General features: G+C 36.0%; 1 protein-coding gene across 2 annotated transcripts in view; it reads right to left on the reverse strand.

The window, feature by feature from the left end:
• Positions 1-254: 254 nt before the first annotated feature.
• SMARCA1 (SWI/SNF related, matrix associated, actin dependent regulator of chromatin, subfamily a, member 1) overlaps positions 255-22,662 on the reverse strand; it is a 31,081-nt gene continuing 8,673 nt past the window's right edge. Inside the window, exons 10-23 of one of the 2 annotated variants that reach the window (XM_017743155.1) lie at positions 21,527-21,753; positions 20,865-20,986; positions 20,327-20,479; positions 18,811-18,943; positions 17,691-17,839; positions 16,978-17,097; positions 15,663-15,773; positions 15,364-15,477; positions 13,410-13,532; positions 11,739-11,871; positions 10,670-10,788; positions 10,256-10,468; positions 5,389-5,499; positions 255-4,717 (exon numbers count right to left, since the gene is read on the reverse strand). In XM_017743155.1, coding sequence (XP_017598644.1) covers positions 4,646-4,717; positions 5,389-5,499; positions 10,256-10,468; positions 10,670-10,788; positions 11,739-11,871; positions 13,410-13,532; positions 15,364-15,477; positions 15,663-15,773; positions 16,978-17,097; positions 17,691-17,839; positions 18,811-18,943; positions 20,327-20,479; positions 20,865-20,986; positions 21,527-21,753 — 1,900 coding nt within the window. In that variant the 3' untranslated portion in view covers positions 255-4,645. The remainder of the gene's footprint in view (positions 4,718-5,388; positions 5,500-10,255; positions 10,469-10,669; positions 10,789-11,738; positions 11,872-13,409; positions 13,533-15,363; positions 15,478-15,662; positions 15,774-16,977; positions 17,098-17,690; positions 17,840-18,810; positions 18,944-20,326; positions 20,480-20,864; positions 20,987-21,526; positions 21,754-22,662) is intronic. The other variant, XM_017743156.1, reaches the window with a different exon arrangement.

Genomic DNA, 22,662 nt, shown 5'->3' on the forward strand with positions numbered 1-22,662 from the left:
CAGACAGAATTGCTGCCAGCCAACACCAGAAAATCTGGTCCTCCAGTCTGTCCTTTTTTTTAGGTCATCCTGAGGAAAAAAAAAAGGTAGGAAAATGAGCATTCATGGAGGGCATGCACCTCTCCAAGCACAGTATCTAGCAAGTCTACTAGAGATCAACAAGTGCAACAAAAATTTTCATGGTTCTTACCACTGTGTCAGCTGGACTTAAGCGCCAAAGTATTTCATTTTAGTAACACACCAGAGGTATGAAATAAAAGGGAACCAGCAATATACTTTAATAAAGAATCAATATACATTGTGTGACAGTGTACTAAGAGACAACACAGGCAAGGCTGTCAAAAAAGCATAGGCACTACTAGTACAGTTTTAGCTTACAAGAAACTATAATTTGAAAGCAGATGTGGAACAGCCACACACACCCCTTTACGTTCAGCCACCATGGCCTGAAGGTTACGGGAGGCACAAGAACAACAAAACCAGATTAAACTACATTGAAAGCATCCAAGTAACAGGCCCCTGTGTACCAGAATCACCAGAAGACATCAAGTTCATATTAACTTTTATTTTCATATATGTACAACTTAAGAAACAAATCTCAGTTTGAAAACTTTAGAAGTTATCTTGAACAACACAACACCGACATACCTTTGAGGCAGCAAATATTACTCCTATTAAGGCTCTCATAAAAGGATGGATATCATGCAAATGCAATTAAAGAGTACAGTACATTTCAAAATATGCAAACTAAGCTCAACTTTAAGTCTTTCAGAAAAAGAACATATCAAACATTAGAACAATGACCCACAAACGCATTTACATACATGCTTGAAGCTAAGTACATGGACTAGATAAAATTAAGTGATCTCTTAGTCAGATCAGAACTACAGTTGGTGATCAATCCCTTCTAGCATCACAAGTGCCAATGTCTGCACCAACCTCATCATTTTACATTCACATAAACTGGTATTGACCGCAAAATTCCACCTTTTTTCAAGCTGTAATGCTTTGGCATTTATTTCTCATCACTGAAAGTACTTAATCCCCCTACTGAACGTGGGCAAGAGACATGAACAGAGTGCCTGCAACACAGCAGTGCACAGCAGGAGCTGCAGGCACTGCACAACAAAGTTACTTCCATTGATGCCAAACTAATTTTTGCTTTTATATGCTCCTCATATAGCTACAGAGCTACAAATATATATATGAAGAATATATAAAAGCAAAAATCAGTTTGTCATTACCATCAGGCACTTAGAGTCTGATTAATTTCTGTATACTGTACTCCTTCCTCATCATCTCAAAGAGGGAAGCTGCTTTTTTGTTAAACCATAACCAGCATTACCACTAAATCAAACAAGCAATGCTAATCTACAAGAAAAACATTCTTACTTAATATTTTAGTATAATAACACCACTTGTGCAAACCATCATCTAAAGATGGTCTAGTATTACCAGCAAGAAGAAAGTTCATTTCTTCTCTATGTCATTGTAACAAACTGAAATTAAATACAATGAAGACGGTCAGCAGCATTACTTTTTTGGTGTCATCACTAACATAACTCAAAAATAAAAGGACTAGTAAGTTGGAAATGATGAAAATGTGAAAAGAAAACCACCACAATTGCTGTGACCTCTCCCAGGATGTTATGTGCACTGCTGGGTGAGCCAAAGGTGCTAGGTGACTTTCTTCAAGACTGATGTTTACACAAGCAAATTTTACTTGTCCACTGAAAAGGAACTAAATTAATTTTCAAAATGTTATATCTTGCAGCATTTCTGGCAACTCTAAAATTGCCTGAAGGCCCAGACTTTTCAGAAGTTTCCTATCACGTAACATTCAGTGCTTACTAATTTCTTACAAACAGTACTCCTCACCTAAGAAAAGAACAGTTAAAAGGAAGATGCTTTCATTTCTGTCATCTAATTTTGAGTCACAGCAGCATATAATTTAAGATACTGCTAGGCACACACTGTGTGGGTATCTGCAACTGGAAGAACGAAAAAGGGAAAAGAAAGATCCATTTTACTTTAATCCTGACCAGCAGCTGTTAGCAATTTTCTTTAGTTATCACTGTAGGACATGATGGATGGGAAGGCTCAATCCGCTAGGAACTGGTTTATAGCGTCCAAGTGCTCTCAAGGACTGTTGTTCAACAGCACATTCAGTTTAACTAGGGACTACAGACTGCAAGAGATAGCAGATAGTTCCTGGGAGAATCTATCATTCTTCAGAGAAGCTGTCTCATCAAGGGGATAATATCTGAAAGAACAATTGCATGATCTTTTGCTATATGGCTTGTGTACCATGTCATTGAGAAGAGTGAACATTAATTCAAGTGGTAATTCAAACCAAGAAATCTGCATAAAAGAACATGTTAAGATATTACCATTTTAAGACTTTCCATACACTTTGCAACACAGAGAAACCGGATACACAAAAACATGCAAGTCAAACAAAGCTAATCTACAATAAACAAAACCAGAATACACTTATTTCAAGACTTAAAACATGAAAATATTCATCCAATGCTAAATAGGAGCAATAGAATAAGCTCTAGACCTAGCCATGTAATTCCATAAACATTTCAATTGGCTCTTTCAGCCTTTATTTCCCTTCTCTTTTAACTTGTTTTTATAATTTCAGGCCATAAACTTAGTGAGTGGCACATGAGCCAAAAAGCAAATGTAAATAAGGCATCTTCCTCTCTCTATTAATAGCAATGCTCCAGCGATTTGTGGTTATATGTGCACGTAGCTGCACAGCCTTTTTCCATAATTACATGGGATGTCCTCCTCCCAAGGATAAAGCAGGATGTTAATTGCTCCAATACCAAAGCTATCATCTGAGGAGACATGCTCCTTTCCTGAGCACACCTACCCCGCTAGGTTGCACACTCATTTAAAAACATGCTCTGACTCCAATCTCCTGCCTGGAAGTTGTGCCCCATCATTGTCAGATGTACCTTTCAACTCATCATATGAAGCTCAACAGATGAATACCAAGTCTTACAAATATAAGCCCAGTGAAATAATTAACGTGGTCCCTGGACAAAAGCTACAATCCAAAATATACAATCTAATCTTTATAATTACCTTTTGAAATGCTCAACTAATTCATCACACCCATTTTGACCCAAACCTTAAAGAGACATTACCAAAAAAGCTGGAAATTGCTCATCAAACTTAGGGACCCTAATCCCAGAAAACTTCGAAGACATACCAATATATTTTAAATGACATAGAAGAATACGGGCAGAGCTCAAGAACTTTATTTTATAAAGTCCTGAATTTTACAAACACAGAAGAAGGTAGCAAATGCAAAGCACGAAATACAAAGAGTAAAGAGGTTTCTTTATCTCAAAACACCTCAATCCACTGAAGGAAGCAAACTGCACTACAAGTTTACAAGAAGTCTTCAAGGGAAGTACCATGTAAAGCACACTGCATGAATCTAGACCTGACATTATGAGGGCATGTCTCACCATAGCAAGGTCTGTACTAAACACCAGATCAGAGACAGAACATTAAAGTAAAACATCAGATGTCACAGTCACTGTTCTACTGATCCAGGAAAGGCAGAGACTCTGAAGTGAGCAGGAACTGTGAACCTGCTTAATAAAGGCCATTCTTGCAAAGTCAAAAAATCATACATCCAACACTTTCGTCCCTTCATTAAAATAGAAATACTAAAAAGGAGCACTCCATAACATATCCCCATTGCTTTTGACTGACATGTTGAGTAAAAGGTAAAAGAAGAACTTTAGCAGAGATAATTAGAGCAACGAAGATCTTTCAGCACAAGGCAGCAGAGCTGAGCAGCCTACCAACCAGAAAGTGAATTATTTTGTTTGCTACTTAAACAACCAGAAGCTGTTAGCTGACTACTTCCTTTTATGAGGCATAGAAAAGTTTTCATCTAGACACCCTTCTGAAGAACGCCTCACCCTGTGTTTAAGCATGTAGCCCAGCAGAAATCACTGATAAAGAAAAACAAGAAGTGTGTATTTGCTGGGTTTCCTTCTGAACATTTCAGAGAAAAATGTCCACATAATGCACAGAGCAAACAAGGATGTCAGTCTAATTAGATTTTGTTTTGTCATGCTCCTGATCCTGTCTAAGTACTCCTCTGAAAAAAATCTGATTGATGATGAAGGCACAATTATACAAACCTTAACATTCTCTCTAAATGTAGCTATGCAAAAGGGAGAGAAGGTAGGGAAAACAAAGGTAAAGTATATTTCTCTTCAAATAATTAAGTCAGTTTATTTTCCAACAGCCATATAAATTTAAAATATGAAATAACAGTAATACAGCTATAGAATCTAGGTTTTCTTTCAAAGCAGCAGCATATAAAACATATAAAAGCCAAAAACCTCAGCACAAGCTTCAAAAAACCAAGGACTGAGTGAATTTTGCCAAAGACATAAAACTCACAAAATACAGTACACAAAAATACTGGAATGCATAAGATATAAAGCTACACATTTTAGGTAAAGAAAGCCGTTGTAAAGTATACAAAATTTGCAAAATTAAAGCATGGGACTTGGGGAAGAGTACCATGAATACAAAGAAGTTGGCAATTAATACACATAGATGGAGTGAAGAAAGTGGCAGTCTAATATTTAGCATTCGGTTTTCAGGTTCACGACTTCACTTTCTTAGCATCTTTTTTTCCAGAGTTCTCAGCAGCCAAATCTGCTTTTCTCTTCTGTGACTAAAGAGAAAAAATAAGTATAAATTTCACAATAAATTTAAATACATAATTGACTATTTCAAAGGGAATGTATGACCCCAATGCATTCTAGATTTCAGTTCACCTTTGTAGGATATAATGGAAAGGCAAACATAAATCGCCGATGTAGACACTTAATTCTCCTACCCTTTTTATATTCTTGAAATCATCACATGGTCTCAGTGGTGCAGGCACCACACATACCATGAATTGGATGACAAGATCAGGACCTTGACTTATACACAATTCTGTTCTAAAGATGACAACCCTTCAAAATAAAAGCAGCACTTTCATTTCTTCTTCCAGCAATTATTATGTAAGGGAGGAAAAGAACTCTGAGAAGAAATTGAAGCAACGTGCGATGTACGTAAGTAGGCAGAAAGTAGGCAGTGGAACTTTCTGAAATGAGTGTTCCTCAGCTACTTAAACAAAAGGCTTTCCAAAAAAAAAAAAGCCCCAAAATACTATGCACTGGGAATACCAACCCCAAAAAATCTAGAAGATCTGCGAATAGACAAATATTTCAGTTTAATTTCTCAACTCATGGTTTCTACTAACGCAATCAGTGCCTACCATTATCTTTTACGTTTTCTAACAAAATATATTATGGAATTCTGCCCCACTAGAAGCAAAGTAAGTGCTGCTAAACATACTGCTGTAACTTTTGCTCCTCTTTTCTTCTTTTCAGCTCTTTCTTTTTCCTCAATTTCCATATTTTCTTTTTCTATTAATGATATGAGAGTATTGCAGCGTCTCTGAAACTCCTAAGGAAAGAGAATACATCAGATTTTTAAGTAAATTATACAACTTCTCTTGCTTACATAAGTATGTTCAAAATTCTTTAATTTCAAAGCATATACATTTTCCTAAAATATTCAATAACACTAATCATTAGCTTAGTTACTATTATCTGTTTTTCCCTCAGTGTAACTTTTAGAAACAGAAAAGGATTTACTGTCCTCCTGACACGGAGTTTTCAGGATTGTATCTTCCAAACGGACATCCCAAAAGACTGATGTGATCTTTCATTGGTTAATGAAGCAAATTACAGCCTGCCAGCATAGTATGCCAGATTTTAGGAAAGAGGTCTTCAAATATATCTTTAAAGGAGAGAGAAAAGGAAGAAAAGCTATCTTAAGCAATACTTTTTTCAAACAGACTACGGTTTGGGGGTTTTTGTGAAAAGACACTGTAGAGCTGCAAATTGGCCAAAAATCTCTCCTGTCTTACATTGTGAATTCACTGCTATATTTTTACTCAAATAGCACCCAAGAGACAGTAGGCCCTAAATGCTTTAACATCAAGACTTGAAAGCCATCTGAAAGCCATCAGGACTAAATGCCACAAGGCTGTTTATACATTAAAAAGTATTTGCAATGCAACTCAAAATATCTGCATTGCAGTTACTAATGGTTAGCTTGGTTAAAAGAACTCAATTGACATGGACAGTTTCTTGTACCCCCATCTAAAAGATCTCTTACAAAATACCTGACAGTGCCTATTTTTATTATCATTACTCAGTATATTCTATGTACTATTGAGAACATGATTCCATGGGCTTTTCTTTCCAACTCGAAGCAGAAAGCTTTCTTCTGAGAAAAAAAAAAGCCCCAAAAATATGTCTTATCTCTGTTAAACTCAGTGAAGCCATTTTTGAAACACAGGCTATCCTAGAATTACCTAGTAGCACAAATCTTAACCTACAATGGGTCCATTTGCAATGAAGTGAACAGCTGACCTTTTTGCCCAGAAATTAGTCTCTATTTTCTCCGCATCTGTAAGCTGGGTACTGCCTCAGCCACCATGGTCCCTGACAGAAAATGATGCAGCCTCTTGTGCTTTCCTGATCCTGACCCTTCTCACACAGGCGGGCATGTGACTCATCTTTGAGACATTCAAACCCTCAAGCTTAACCACATTCTTTAAGTTCTACAGTTGTCACAGATTTCTCTACAAAGGATGCTCCATGGCCTTGGGCAAAAGCTGTGTAGTTCAGAATGGACACAGAGAATCCTACCACCACATGAATTCTTTTTACCAGACACACACAAAAAAAATCCTCAGGACATTTTTCTTAACAACTCCCTTCCAGAAATGTTCCAGTGTCATGCTTGTAGCTTCGCAAGGTATGGTAGTAAGTCATTTCTATCACATCCTGTAGCAGTAACCCCACACCCTCCAGTAAAGGTTAAACCACGAATTAGGGTGCCATGCTTGTGCCCTGGTATGTGACAGTCCTGGAGCTAAAATACTCTCACTTTAACCAACAAACTTCCTCAAATTCCACCCAAACAACAATTTTTAGATAAAAAAGCAACAAGTCTGAGTAAACTCCAGTTCAAGCCATCCCAACATACATTGCAATCCCAAACATAGAACAAAAGAGAGCCTCTGTCCCAAAAACCTACACATTACAGATGAACAGAGATGAAAGAAGACCAATATAGAATGATGCTTGTCAATATGCCAGAAGTATTTTATATCATTTAAATTTGTGTATATTGCACTCAGACTTAGGAGCTGAGGTCAAGACTGATGACAAGCTGCCTCATGATAATAATAATCAGCTGGATTTTTTCTAGCATATGAGAAACCAGACTGTGTTAAACTCAAGACAAGCAACTAATCAGAAAGGACTAAGAAATAACCTTGATCCATTTACCATAAGGCGCTCAGAAAGATCCTACTTTTTCCTGGGGACAAATGCTTGCATAAACACATACATTTATAAAGTGTTCATGTTCATGGTTAGACTTCCAGATGGACTACTGCTCCAAAGCATCTGCTGTGGACAGAGGATGGACTCAAGAACAATTTTCTCTGGAGAATCACAGAATCAGCTGACAGTAAGATGTGACATGCACACAGGTTTCTTGTACATCTACCATGAGAAAGAATCTGAGTGATAAATCCTGCACTGAGCTACTGAAATTTCAATATGGACTGCTGCATTCCATTTTAGTGTTATAAAAATACACTTATTTAAAATGCTTTGCACTTTCAGAGATGAGTTTTTATTCTGTGTGGCCTGATACTTTTCTCTTTAGGATGGAAAGACAGAAGATGTACTTTGTTCACCCCTTCACAGCTATAAAGACCTGTATTGCAATAAATAAGATGGGAGCACTGAACCATTGCCTTCCACATGGCTGGAGGCAGAGATGCTGACTTGGGAGCAAAGGCAGCCCTCAGCTCTGTCCACAGCCCCGATACTCCTGTATTTACTAAGGAGTCATTTGTCTTATGCTGGGGAATGTTTGCAGAAAGGTAAAAGAGAATATGCATAATTTATGACTTCAGAGAACAGATACATGCTTCACTGCTGCCATGATATTTTGCATTCTTCCTGCATGGACAGAAATTAAAAAAAACAAAACAAAACAAAAAAGAACTCAATTTAAAAAGAAAAAAAAAAATTTACAATCTTGGCACTTGTGATATCTTTAAAAACTTACATTTTGGATAAACCATCTGATTTTGAAATAATTAAATGAAGCAGAATTTGTTTTTCAAAGAGAAATCTTCAGGAGAAGAAACAGAAATAGTAAGATGGAAGATAAATTAGCTATTTATATGGAATTCAAGAGACATCTAGTGGTTACAACACAAAGTTTTGTCAAAGAGCCTACTAAACTCTTTTCAGAATTATGCTGCCCTTCTTATCTTGTTTAATAGGAGTTTAAATGATCACATGTAAGTTTCAGCATTCTAAGAAGCCTTTCCACTTTCACAGAATTTACTGACTCCTCTATAAATATTTGTTTATACTGCATTCATTATTCTTATTATGTGATAATATGTGATTTTATGCGATTTTCCAGCACATTTCTTTACAAAAAAAATCACTGAACTAGTGCAAAATGGACCCATAGAAATTAATACCTCCACAAATGCCAAGATATTAGAATATATCAGCTATATTACTAAACCATAGAGAGCATGCTAATTTAGAACATTTCAGAAAATTAAATGCACATTGAAAGTGAAAGATTGTTTTAAGCTTGTATTTCCATAATATTCTTTTTCAACCGTGTAGTAGCAGAAAAACTAAAAATATTAATGGATAGAATTTTAAGAGAAAATCTAAGCCAAAAGATTCATTATATTCCCAGTGTGTCAGTTTCAGCATTAAGACACCACAGAACATACTTCTATACTTCAGCAAATGATTTCTATCCCCTTTAAAAAGAAAAGTATACGGAACATAAGGATCTGCAAGATTTAAACTGAATATTTAACTCTACCCCTGACAACTATATATCAACTAATATTAAACACTGAGCTACATTTTTAATTTCTAGTACCCATTTCTATGATTTATTTAAATGGATTCCTGCACAGACAACTTAAAAGAAACTTCTTAATGTACTAAATATTGGAGGCTTCTCTCTTTATGGCTGTAATTTTAAAATCCAGTATTTCTTCAAACAGACATTTTAGTAAGTAACACTTGTAATTCTTTTTAATTAAGGGCTAACTGCTGCACTATCCAGAAGCACTTTAACTGCTGAAATATCAAGTAAAAAATTGTATTGCATAATTATAAGTGGTACTGGGAAAAGCAAATACCCAGCTGTTCAAACACAATTTTAAATATTTTATCTTATGTTTTATTTATTCTTAGTACAGTACCCAGAACTCTGAAAGAACATTCTTTCAGGTAAGCAAATCCTGAGGTCAGGAAATGAAGACAAACAAGTAGAAAGAGCTGAGCAAAAATTTTGAGACAGATCCAACAGCTTTTTATCACTGCAAGAGTCCCATATTCTGATGCTGGTACCCACATACCAGCAACCACCAAAGCTTCTGTTAGTGTTATCGATTCCTGCTTAATGACTGAATTAAAAATCAATGGCTCTGCTCTAACATTCAGAGTACTAGTCTAGACTTGCTATTAACCTTGTATTATATTCCCTAAATACAAACAAAAATTTCAGGAAAGTATACATAAAGAAATTTAAGCACCTGTAGTTGTGAATGTGGATTATCCCATGCAAAGTGCATTTTCAACCTGTTGCTTCAATGATTAATTTCTATGTGAATCACTAACTTTCCTCATGCTGTTAGAAATTAAATACTGTATTAGAAAACCTGCTCCTTTCTCCAAGTATATTATTCAGATATTTTCAGTGTTTAATTATCCAAAAATTCTAAAAAAGTCATATTTTAAGAGACATTGTTTGGTAAAACACTCAGTTTGCAATAGAATTAACAAGGATATTTTTAAGTCTAGTCTACCTCTGCATTAATCCCTTTGGATGACATGGGACTTCAGCTTGGCAGGTTTTCTAATCTGTTTGGAATGTTTTTCTTTTCAGTTGGAATGTTTTTGCTGTACTAAAGGAAAAGGTTACTTTAAAAAAAATAGAAACGAAAATAAAAAAACCTTAAGTTATTCTTTCAGCACTTGTTTCCTGAACACCAGTGTTCCAGCACAAACCCAAATTTTATGTGGTGGTGCTTAAAAGAAAGGAACAAGACACTTCATGTCATGCCCTAGTCCCTGGAAGTGGTACTCACCATTGCAGTTCTGGATTTGATAAACCAGTCGAACCTGAACTGAGGAGCGTTGCGCACGCACTGCCTCAGCTCCTCGTACACGTTTTCCTTGTCAAAGCCCATCTTGTGTAACATACAGATCAAAAATCTGTCTTCTTCTTCCGTGTAATTTTTCCCTTTGTTTGTCCCATACTGAATACGCAGCTGATGAAAAGGTGCTTTGTACCTTGCAATCTGAATGCAAAACAAAAATAAGGACTAATAAACACACAGTGCTACATCAAGGAATTATTGCACATTACTGTAGATCACTGATAGATGGTATGCTACCTATGCTGCATAAAAAGACAGAACTCCCATCCCCAACTATTACTTTTCTGAAGAAATTTTTTGGAAGAAGTCAGCTGCAGTAAACACAAAACCTAGAATCATTACTTTGGCATCAAGGGCTTTCTTGATACTGATCCTCCGCTGAATTCTTGCCTCTCCTCGTTCAATTTGAGCCATAATCCTCTCAATGTCCTGTAGTTCATTACAACGTTCCCAGAAAACGGCTAAAAACACAAAACAAAATTGTTGAATATAATCTTTTTCTCTACTCTTACTATTTTACTCAGTTAAGATACTCTGGCAAAAAAAATAAATGTAGCCTGTGGTTCCATTAAATCATGAACAATGAGCTAATGCTCTCCAGCTTATGCTAGCCAAAAAACAAGCTTGCACAGACTCTTTATTCAATATCTTTAAAGCTTAACTATAAGCAAAGGCTTAGTAAAAATTCTAACAAAATTTACATTCAACATAATTAATTGTAGTCATGTAAAACTCTGAAAAAAATACTTTTAAGGATGCTTTCCATAACAGTGGTGAAACAGAGCTGCCAGTCTAGCAGTGAAACACATTCATATTTTTGTTTTCACTAGCTATCTCTAACATCAGAGGATACTTAGTCTCTCTATTATAAAAGCTACTCATTTGTGGTTTCTCCAATGATATATCTTTTAGTCAACCCAAAATAAATTCAACACTTTGAATGGAACTCTTGTGGAGCTCTTCCTTTTCAACTATAGGAGGAACATTGCAAAGTTTATTTTATGAAGGTGTTTGGTAAAATTACATCCAAGGCTGCAAGAGGAAGAAATCTAAAAAGCACTGTGTAAATACAAAAGAAAGATACAGTGTACTAGCTAAAATAGCAGAGACACAGCATAAAGAATCACATTGCCGCTATAAGGCAGCTTCACAATTCCACAAGTCCATGTTATCAGTGAGAATTAACTATGTCAAATTCTAAATCTTGACTAAGGAGGGATAAAGGCAGCTGTAGGTGTTCAGTTATATGCTGCAAAATCAACCTTTTTAACAGAATTTTTTCTTCTAAAAAAAAAAAAAAATTCTTCCATGCATCCAAATTCTCTATCGTGTAATTTTAAAAGAACACCTAGCAAAAATCATGGTAATACAGTGGTATTAGGAAATAAATACATTTTAAAATATCACAAACCTGAGTACTCAATGACCTCCTCAGGTGACTTTCCTTCCACCTCACGGGCAATATTGTCTATATCATCACGACCATATTTCTCATTAGCTTTAATAAACTGGTTAAAATCTCTTTTATTCCAGTTTGTAAAACCCTGTAAGCAGCAAGAAGGCATTATTAGGTCAAAGGGAAACATTTTCCAAAATTTTGATTTATGTAAGTACCATTTGCTCCTCTGCAACATCACATAATTACAGCAGCTAATGGTCTTTCAGGATTTCCATAAACTTGCATTATCCAGGGTTTATTACTGAATCATTAAAAGTCTAAAGAGTTATTTTTGGGCATGACTTCACGTGCATTAGTAAGAGCTTTTTATCCTTTCTTTTTAAAGTTTTTGTGATACTTCTCCAAAGAAACCAGCTCAGTGACAGTCGCCCTTCAGTGGATACAAGCACCACACTTCAGAGGAGCACAGGGTGCAGCAATGCAAGTGTCATCCATCACAAGTTCTTAGAGCAGTGCAAGTATCTAAAGCAAGAGCTCCTACTTCAGATGTTTACAAACCTGGAACCAGACAAACAGCTGGATGAAAGTATAAGTATGTCAAGAAACCATCTCTAGTCCAAAAAGATGCAATCAAATGGAAACTCTAAAGCACTGTCAAACAGAGAATTTGTTATGCACCAAGGTAATCAATCCAAAACTGAACAAGCGAGATGAAACGCACAAAAACATCATCCAAGAAAGAAACATTACAATTTAAAGACAGGGAAAGCAGGAAACACCAAGAACAAACAAGACAATCACACGCCTGGGCAATAATCTGTAGTGCATTGAGTTTCTTTCATCACAGAAATGTATTTACAAGGAGCTTTGTCAGTTCTCCAGCTGAATAAACTCACTCCACAATTAGACAGCATCTTCAGAGTGAGTCTAATATACAATACAATACAAGTATTTCTTTTTCATCATTAACAGCAGTACTGATATGCATATCAGCACATCGGCTTAAATATTTCCTCTGCTATACATATGTGAAATTAATAGTGAAATTGTGACCTTGCAATTTTCTTCCAAGGTACACTAGGCTCAATTCTTTTACAGAAAATTTTCTGAATCAAAAAATCCTGTTACTTTGAGACACACCTTTCTCCTTAACAATCAGCTTTTAATAAGCCCACTCAGCAGGGTAACCAGCCAAAAGGTCCAGAAACTAGCCAGTGACAGGGATTCAGTCCCAGTATAAAAGGAACATGCCTAACAACTCAACTGGGACAAAATTATGGATGTGACATGCCTTAGACACCTGCATAAACACCATGTATGTTGACACAGGCTTGTCCTGATTCAAACCCTTTTTGATTTAAAAAAACACAAGCCATATGCATGTACAAGAAACCCACTGATTGGCTTTCTGCATGTATTGCTGGGTAGTGCATCTACTATACAAGTTGTTGCCTCAGAAATGTTCAAAGACATTCAAGGAAACAGTAGATGACCAAGATGTAAACTTGTTCAAGGACAGGAAAGATCCCTCAAAGCAAAACCAATCAAAATCATTACATGTTGTGTGCTTTCTTCTTTCAATAACATCAGCATAGCTTTCCTGTGTGTATTTACCATTATTAGTACTGATATTCCACACTAGCAAAAACCTATGATGAAATACTTCAGCTGATTTGATTTTACCTGTGTTAGAAGCTTTTCTTTCTCTTCACTCTCCTCAGTATTCAGAGGCATAGACTCATCTATCTTCTTTTGTTCCTCCTTTTGTACCTGAGCTGCATTTGGAAGGTCAGGATTCCTGGGGACCTAAAATCAGGGGAATCAAAAAGCAGTAGTACAGCAATGTTATTTCAAAGATTGCATTTTAGAAGCACTGATCTGTGCAAGTTACCAAATGTGTTCTACCTAGATTCAAATCTCATTGCTTAAACCTCTCCTCCCAAAAATAGGACTAGATTTAAGTTCTAAGTTCGTTATGCCCTGAACCCACCACTCCTACACACAATGACCACGGGATATTGTGAGAGGCAGAGCTGTCACAGGTCACTGATTTCAGTGGCAGCTTTCCCTAGCAAAGGACCTGCTTTCCATCGTTCAGTGGTTTAGAATGTTTTATAACTACAGCGAAACACTAAGTTCTGCCAGGTTTACTATAAAGCCATGCACGCTGCCAAAGGAAGGACCAGACACACAACACAATGTAAACAAGAACAAGCAACATTTGATCTGTCCCTCTCCACACTGACCAATTTAGTATTTGTGACCTTTCAACTGTATTCCAATTCCACTGCACATAACAGCAAACAAGTCAGAAACCAGTATTCAGTAAAGGTTTAGTAGACCTTACATATTTCTGCAGCAAAAGGTAGTGGAAGATAAGAACTGTTTAGCTGGTTTTAATATATAAGAAATCTTCTTGACTTTACTGGTTTAAATTAAGACTGACACATAAAGCTTGGTCTCTGCCTATTGGATACCTTCTGATACTCTTTATGGCAGTTTTCAGTTTTAATAATAAACTCTCTTCAGATTGAAAGAGCAATACTCATATTTCCATTTCAAAGCAAAACAAATTTAATTATATTTATCACTTTCACCACCAGTAAACAGTCAAACTAACTTTTTAAGATAACAACTATTCATGTTCGACCTTTCCAGTCTGACAGGTTTCCATAACAGGGCTGAAACACCTCTTTTTACACTCATATTGTCAACATTAGCAATTCTCCCTGAAATTCTTTTGGCTGCAAACAAGATTCTAAGATACCTTCTGCTTTTTCTTAAAAATACATTTTGCTAACATTAATTCTACTGTCTGGCAGCACCAATTTTCTATCTGTTGCTTTGTATGACAATTTTATATTCTCCAACACATTTTATAGGTGATTTTTTCTTGCTGTAAACTGTCATGAAACCTGGGGCTTTTTAAAGCAAGTTACAGACATGTCTGGCTGGAAGTAGAGAATCCATTTGGTTTACTCAATCTATTCTGGTCCAAGTAAGGATCACAACATTAAAACAGAATCTGTTCACTGCTTGTCCAGTAATGTCAGCAGGGAAAAGGGAGAAATTCAGCTAAGGCACAGTAGGAAGGGAAAAAAAAGGAAAAGAGAGAAGTCTGTTGTCTCCCTTTTTGTAGTAGTAATACATTTAGACTTCTCCACACCTTTAAACCTTTTATATCCCAGCAAAATCCAAGGAAAATCGATGTCATTTTACTTAAGAGAATAGTGACTTTGTGTTGATATGAAGGTATTTTCTAAATAAGACATACAAAAGTTTTCACTAAAAACATCATACCCTGGAAGGTGACCTTTTATTAGCCAAATTTTCCTCACCTTAGACCACGTCACACATTTTGTTTTGAGCATATGAAGCATCACAACTGTCTTTCTTTTTCCTACTCTATTTTATCGTTAGGAATACACCACAAAACACAAAGCTACACAGATATGGAATTTTTAGTGAAGGAAAGAATGACAGATTACTTTTTCTGCTCCTCAGTGGAACAGAAACAGAAGAATAGAGGCTTTAAGCCATTTCTTTCACAGTAAGTTGACAAGTCAAGGTTGCAACAAATTTACAAAAAGGAATACAAATACATTTCACTGGTTTGAAAAGAAGAAAAATGCATTACCTTATATCCTATAGTCTTACGGTAATACAGAATTTCTTTTTCCAGAAGTTCAAATAACCGTGGTGGGAAAAACTGAAAATCCTGAATATTTGGTTGTTTTGGAGGTCGTGGAGCCTTCAAAAACATACAGACACATCAACATGATAGAAGCTTAACTTTTCTGCAAGTAAACTACCATAATTCAGAGCAGTGGCAACCTATGACTTTGTAAATATATTGGGGTAGAGCAGGGGATGCGGCATGGGAAAGAAGGACCAAAAGAATGACATAAAAACACTCCATACTTGCCAACTTCTTACCTTGGGGACTTTTGGTTCACTGACACGTAGGGCTTCTCTGAAATAAGCATCCACTGCATAATTGGCTTTGCGTTCTCTTTTTGGAGGCTCAATCCATTCCATCATGCTCAGCTTAACACAGAACAGAATAAAAAACTACTAAAGTAACTGTCTGCTTCCCTAAAGTCACAAGAATAATGACTAATATGGCATTGCAAAACAGGAATGTATTTTTGCACAGCAAATCTAATGATTGTGCTCAATAATTTGGACACTCTACAATAGAGCTCAAAAATAAGCTAGAAATTATAGCTTATTATAACAAGTATTTAAGCACATAAAAGATAATAAGTAAGGCAGTGCAGTGGCAAGAACCTATTTTTTTACAGTATTCTAAGTATTTCAGACACCTGAGTAGGGTTATGATTCCATCTACCAAAACACAATGGAAGGGCTGAGGACTTGGGCTCTGAATTCTCTAATTTCTTGTGATATGAATAAATTGCTTCTTCTCTAACTATCACAATGAATAACCTCTCTAAAGGCTACAACACAGACAAAAAATCCATTAGCAGTCAATTAATCTTAACTAAATCCTTGAAGTTACTAAAGTGTATTTCATACTATGCTGCACTTAACTCACTTCTCGTAATGAAATTATCAACACAAAGAATTTTATGTATATACCTACACACTGTACTATATTCTCACCAAACAATTTATTTTTCTAGATGTTTCTTCAAAATCAATAAAAAACCTGAGTTAGAAGGGCATTTTGTAAGTAACAAGTAAGAACTCACATATCTGATTCCAGGTAAGACCTTAAGGATATCTTCACTACAGATCTTGTACAAAACAGAGATGCAGAGGGAACATTGTGGGATTGAGTAATACCTCTTTGTAGGGATGATCCTTCTATTATTGGGTAAAATCAATGTACAAACAGTTCAAATTAATGCTTGTGACTAAAACCTTCACTGCAAAAACAGACTCAAGTCCAAGATCCACATTAAAAGTCATTGTCAGGCCTGTATTTTCCCCTCAGTTATGCGATAGCAAAATAATACTGACTGCAGCAGTACAGTAGGATGCAACACAGTGGTTTTGCTGCAAAAGGGGTAACACCTGAGCAATATTATCAGATTTTACCATGAAAAAACAGTGGGGCTGAAAGCTAGTTTAACAAAATTTCAGAATATTAATGCTTGGGCAGAGCCAAATGAATTTTTCAATAGCTCCTTACTTCTCTAGAACAACCTTCATAGTCATAACAATTATAGTGTGGCTTTTATGCTTGCACCTCTAAACTGAAGTCTTAAGCACTATGAAAAATTACCTTTTGTTTTTCTCTGTAATCTTCACCTTCAAAGTTGTATAAGCTCATCTCTGTGTCCATAGTGAAATTTCGTAGGGAGCTCTCTCCCATTTTCTGCAATCGTTCATTCATTTCAGCTGTCTAAAAAGAGAAGAAGATACTTTTAGGCTCACTCAAGCTATTTTATCTTTTCTGAAAAAAAACAGCTTTCATCATTACTACAACATTCTCAACATCTTTTTCTGATTTCAACTTTTATTTACATTTTCTTCTAAAAGGAGATACCCATTGTCCTTTTCAATTTACAGCAATTTAACTTCAAGACTCCCCATTAAACTAAATATATTATGTTGGGATGTAGTCCTACAACCGTAGAATTTAAGTTTAAAATTTAAATTAAATTTATGCCCATCTCTCTGGAGCTGAAATGGCAGTTCATTTTTTCACAGAGCCATCTATTCCCTAATGAAGTTCCATAAAGATTTTGTGTCTCCCAGAATTGTTGGCATTAAATTTACATTTTTTCTAAAACACAACAAAATAAGCAGTGCTTAAGATATGATGCACAGAGCATGAACCTTGAATATAATTATAATCACTAATTCTACTCCTTCAAAACTTTCACAAGATTTAAAATCTGCACAAATGGTAAAGTAATAATGGATTTACATCATCAGATCTCATTCCATTTTGTGCATATATATTTTGCATTCCATATGAAACAGTTCTCTAACCTTCTTTTCACCTCTTTCTAAAATAGTGGTTATATCTTCTTCTGTCAGCTCACTGTCTTTGGAAGCAAACACATGCGTGGCTCCGTGCCGGATCATCTGCAGCATTTCATCTTTTGCCAGTTTGTTGGACTGTTGGTCTATGAGCCTTCCTACAATCACAAGAAATGTGTTGAAAGTTATAATATGGGAGTTCTAGTAGGACAATGCAAACAGTGGATTTTTTTACTTCACTGACAGAACAGGAAAGGAAAAACAGAACAACCACGCAGAAAAAATACATTTCACTCGAGATGAGGATAAATGGAAGTCAGGAACTTTGGGGAAAATAAAAAAACCAACTTTGATTCAAGCCATAACACAAAAATGTTTCACATTCAGATAATCCAAGTTTTACATTTAAGATCTTATTCTTACAAAGTTAGCTGAAATTTTAAGATCACAATCTTATCTCAAGATGAAAAATTACAAAGTATTCTGTAATAACCACTAAGAAGTACTTGATATTTTCAACACCCAGTTCACTGATTTCAACCCAATTTTCTGATTATTTTTCCCAAAATTTAAATTTCTATTCCAAAATTTCACTTATCCTATCTCATTTCTTCTCATGCTATCAAAATTTTGACCATCATCCTTTCAGTAGCCCACCCTTTAGTAAGTACGAACAACCCTAAAAACTTAGCTTGAGTACCTTCGTTTTTGACAAACTATTCTTCTAAGAGCTTCTAAACAAAAATAGACAAAGGTGTTTTGTTGTCAGTTAACTCTTATGTGGTAGCAAGCATATGTATATAATTATTTTAACTGCCAGGGAACATACCTGATTTTCTTTTTTTTCTTTTTAACATAACACAAAACCAAGTAACATCTATTCAGCTGTAGTTTACTTCCTTCATTTAGACTCCTACTATAAGTCTATGTCTACATTAATCAGGAAAACAGAATTTAAAAATAATTCAGCTGAACAAGTGAATACTTTGTTCACATTAGGTTGACTTAGTACACTGCTATTATACACAAGGCCTGCTTTGTTTAACGCTGTACATTTGTACAGTTATTTAACCACACTTTAAGGGACTGAACAATTCTGTTGCAGACAAACATATATAGCAGTTGATACCTTGTTGTATAACTATAGAGTCCAGCCTCAGTTTTATTTCAGCTCTTTCTACAATCCTCTCTTCAACAGTATTATCAGTGATAAGTCGAAACACCCGTACTGGTTTCTTTTGACCAATACGATGCGCACGATCCTAACAAACATAAATCAATGAGTGTTCAGCAACAAGAACTCACAAGCAATAGACAGTTAGCTTGCAGAAACAGCAGCCTCAAACTAGCATTGTACTTCTTGGTCCCTTGACTATTCAAGAGCACAGAACACTGTAAAACCAGTATTCTAATATTCACTTATACCTGGCTATTACACTTCTAAAGTTTGAGTCATTCCATAGCAATAAATGCATCTTCCTCATTGTAAACGAAGATAACTGAATGTCTGTCCAGACTACAGTTGGGAAGTGGAGGTACAACACCACATACATGCATATACTTGTACTGCTTTCAAATGAATACTTTCACTTGACACAGGTACTGAAACTTCTGTATCCCTGGCTTGAGCACATTAATTCCATTTGCAGAGTTCCTGGAGCCACAGCTCCAATACTGTGCTTGTCCCAAGCCAGCAAATGAGGTTTATGACTGACACACTACACTCATTTGTAACAAAACTTGTGTTTATCCTCTCTGGAAAATGTCCTTTTGAAGAAAAAGAAGTTAAACAGCTGCCTTCTAAGCTGTAGGTACCAGGACTTTCTGACTGTCCTTTAAATACAAGTTGCTAAATCTTTTATTCTCCTGCATAATACTGATTTCTTCCTGAAAACCCTACTGAAGGTCACAAATCACACAAGCTTCCAGGAAGTTGTTCTACTATTGGCAATAAGCATGCATATCAAAAGGATAAGCCATTCATATTAAATATTTGATGTGTTTAAGTGCATTAAAAGAAAATTTTAAATTACAAACCACTGAACAAATACCCACCCTCCCAACCATGCAAGAAGGATCACATGAGTTTTATTCCACACGAAACAAATTACAGAATCTATTTTTTTACATTCAGCAGTCAGAAAGAGAATATTTTAGTAGGTTTAACCCAAAGGTAACCCTCTTCCCCCCAGCATCACCACCAAATGCTTTTATGCTTATGCACAAACAAAAAGCAAAAGCATAAACTTCCCAAATGAGAGGACTATAAGACTGCATGCTTCTAATTATTTGTTATTATTTTGGAAACAGTCCTCCATTATTCATTTGCTGTTCTCTTCTGAAAACAGCAATAATTCTATAGAAGAATAATTCTATAATTCCACTAACAATATTAATACAGTATTTTGACAGAAGTAATCTGCCATTATGAAAATAATGATGACAAATATTTACAGACAAAAATCTACAGTTTCCTCCACAAATTCTGGTCATGCCCTTTTTATTCAATTCTTTAGTTTCTTGGTATTGTCTTACGTATACAAAAAGTAAAGAAAAATAACAAAAATGCAAGTTCTGAAAACAGTTACACAAAATAGAACACTGACAACTTAAACAAACAAATGTGTATTAGAGAACTAGCTCACCATGGCTTGCAGATCTACTTGAGGGTTCCAATCTGAATCATAGAGAATAACCACATCAGCAGTTGCCAAATTAATTCCAAGACCTCCAGCTCTGGTACTCAGCATGAAAATGAATTTACTGCTGTTGGGAGCATTAAATGTGTCAATTGCTTCCTGAAAGAAAAAAAAAGGTGTCACTAAAGTATCAGATCTTTCACACAAGTTTCCAGTATGTTGGTGGCTTTCCAACTAAATTTATTTTAAATTTACACAATTTTCATATAAAAAATAATTTTATCAAAGTAAGAAACTGTATGTTTGGACAGGCGAGAAAATCCATACTGACTCCACAACATACTGTGTTTTTCATTTAGCTGAGGAAAAAACGAAATGTACTGTGGACTTTGGTTAAGAAAAACATACCCTTGGCAGCCTTTTAAAAACTGTAGCATTTCTGCTTTACTTTAAACAATGATGCAGCTACGTACATATATGTAAGCAGTAACTTATTAATCTAATGTGTAAACCAAAGGCATTTGTTTGCATACAGCTTTCCCACCTCTCTTTCCTCATGTGGTGTCTGCCCATCAAGTCTGCAGTACTCATACCCACGCCACATGCAATAGTCTTCCAAAATATCCAGCAAGCGAGTCATCTGACTGAACAGCAGAACTCTGGAACCTGACAGAACACAGAATGTTCCAACGTTCATTTTATATTTTCACATTGATCTTATCACAGAGCTACTACAGAGTATGACTGAGAATTTATGTGAAATATTCTGTACTATGTCTAATTTAAGTAACTCTTTCTTCTCAAGTTACTTTCCTGGTAGTGATTTGACTACTCGAGAATATTACTTGATAAATTATACAGGAGAAATACATAACCAAAGAAAGAGAACACTTCAAGCCATCACAAGGAAATTGGGTGATGACTGATGTGCACAGACAAAATAATCCTATCATCAGAAATTTTCTTACAGAAAGGAGAAGGGAGGCTCTACTCTTCCTTTCCTTCTACTTCTCCGTATTTTTCGTCTTACTCATCATTTCCATAAAATTTCTTTCTCTTCATGTGTTAAGATCTACAGAAAATTCATTTTCCACAAAAACCTCACAGAAAGTAATGAATACATTTGCTGCAGGAAAGGCTATTTTTGAAAGATACTTTAACTTACAAGGAGCATTCAGATTACTGCTGTCCATGAACAGTACTCACCCTGCTCTCTGAGTTTTGCCAGCAGCTTATCCAGAACTAACATTTTACCACTGTTGGTGATGAGATGAGTGTCAGTGGTGTAAGGAGGGCCTGGCTCAGCACCATCAAACAGGTAAGGATGGTTACAGCACTTCCGCAGCTGCATCAGAATATTCAGCAGACGCATCTTATCCATTTTCCCAGCTGAATTCAGGATATCAATATCTTTCATCAGGATCCTGGTATACCTGAGGTTTTAAGGGCAGTTTTGAACAACTTTCCAGTTTTTATTTGACATTTAGTACACGAATGAACCCCTGCAATATCCCAATTTCTTATTTTTGGATGTGGGAGTCATTTATATAACATTGAGCTATATTATGAAAGTTGGCAAAAACATCTAACTGATAATAAGGCTTTATAAATCCATGTCTAAACATGAAAGGGAATCTCTGTGAGCGACAATGATCTGTCATTCACTGGATTATTTTACACTTTCATTTTAGTAGTACAAAGTGGATTAAAAAAATATCACTTATTTGACAGAAACTGCTACAACTGACCTGGCTCCTTGTCTCACGTTCTTCTGGGTATGTACCTTACTAAAATAAGGTTTTATTTTAATTTCATGTAAGACTTTTTGGTGCATACATACTTGGATCAAAGGAGGAAGCTTAGGAGGCATATACGTTCTTTCAAATAAACTTAAGGAAGGAAAAAAGTTTCTGCTTTCTTCCTCCCAGCTCTTTTCATTACCCTTCCTGAGCTCTTTGAAACTTGTGCATTTTTTAAAAAGCCCCAAAGACAGCTATAAATAAGTTTCCCTGTCTTAACATGCAACTATAAGAAAAAAAATGAGCGTGAAAAGCTATAGTGTTTATCTGTTGGGGTTTTAGCTCTCCTCCTGTTTTCTTTTTCTCTTAAAGGAACTTTCCCCATACATGTTGCCAGGGGACAAATTACTGGGTGCTTAAGAAAAACAAAAGACCTGGCCATAGGGATGGGGTGCATCTTGCTACTCTCTTTCACCTGGGGGTGTGGGCAGCCAGTTCCCGGCGTTTTCGGCTGCCTTCCTTCTACCGGAGAGAGACCCCAGGGCTTCCCAAGCCTGCCTTTCCCTGCCCCACTCGGAGGCAGGCTGGTGCCGGCCCCGCCCC

This window comes from Corvus brachyrhynchos, unplaced genomic scaffold (genome assembly GCF_000691975.1).
Source record: "Corvus brachyrhynchos isolate BGI_N302 unplaced genomic scaffold, ASM69197v1 scaffold398, whole genome shotgun sequence".
Classification (NCBI taxonomy): Eukaryota; Metazoa; Chordata; class Aves; order Passeriformes; family Corvidae; genus Corvus; species Corvus brachyrhynchos.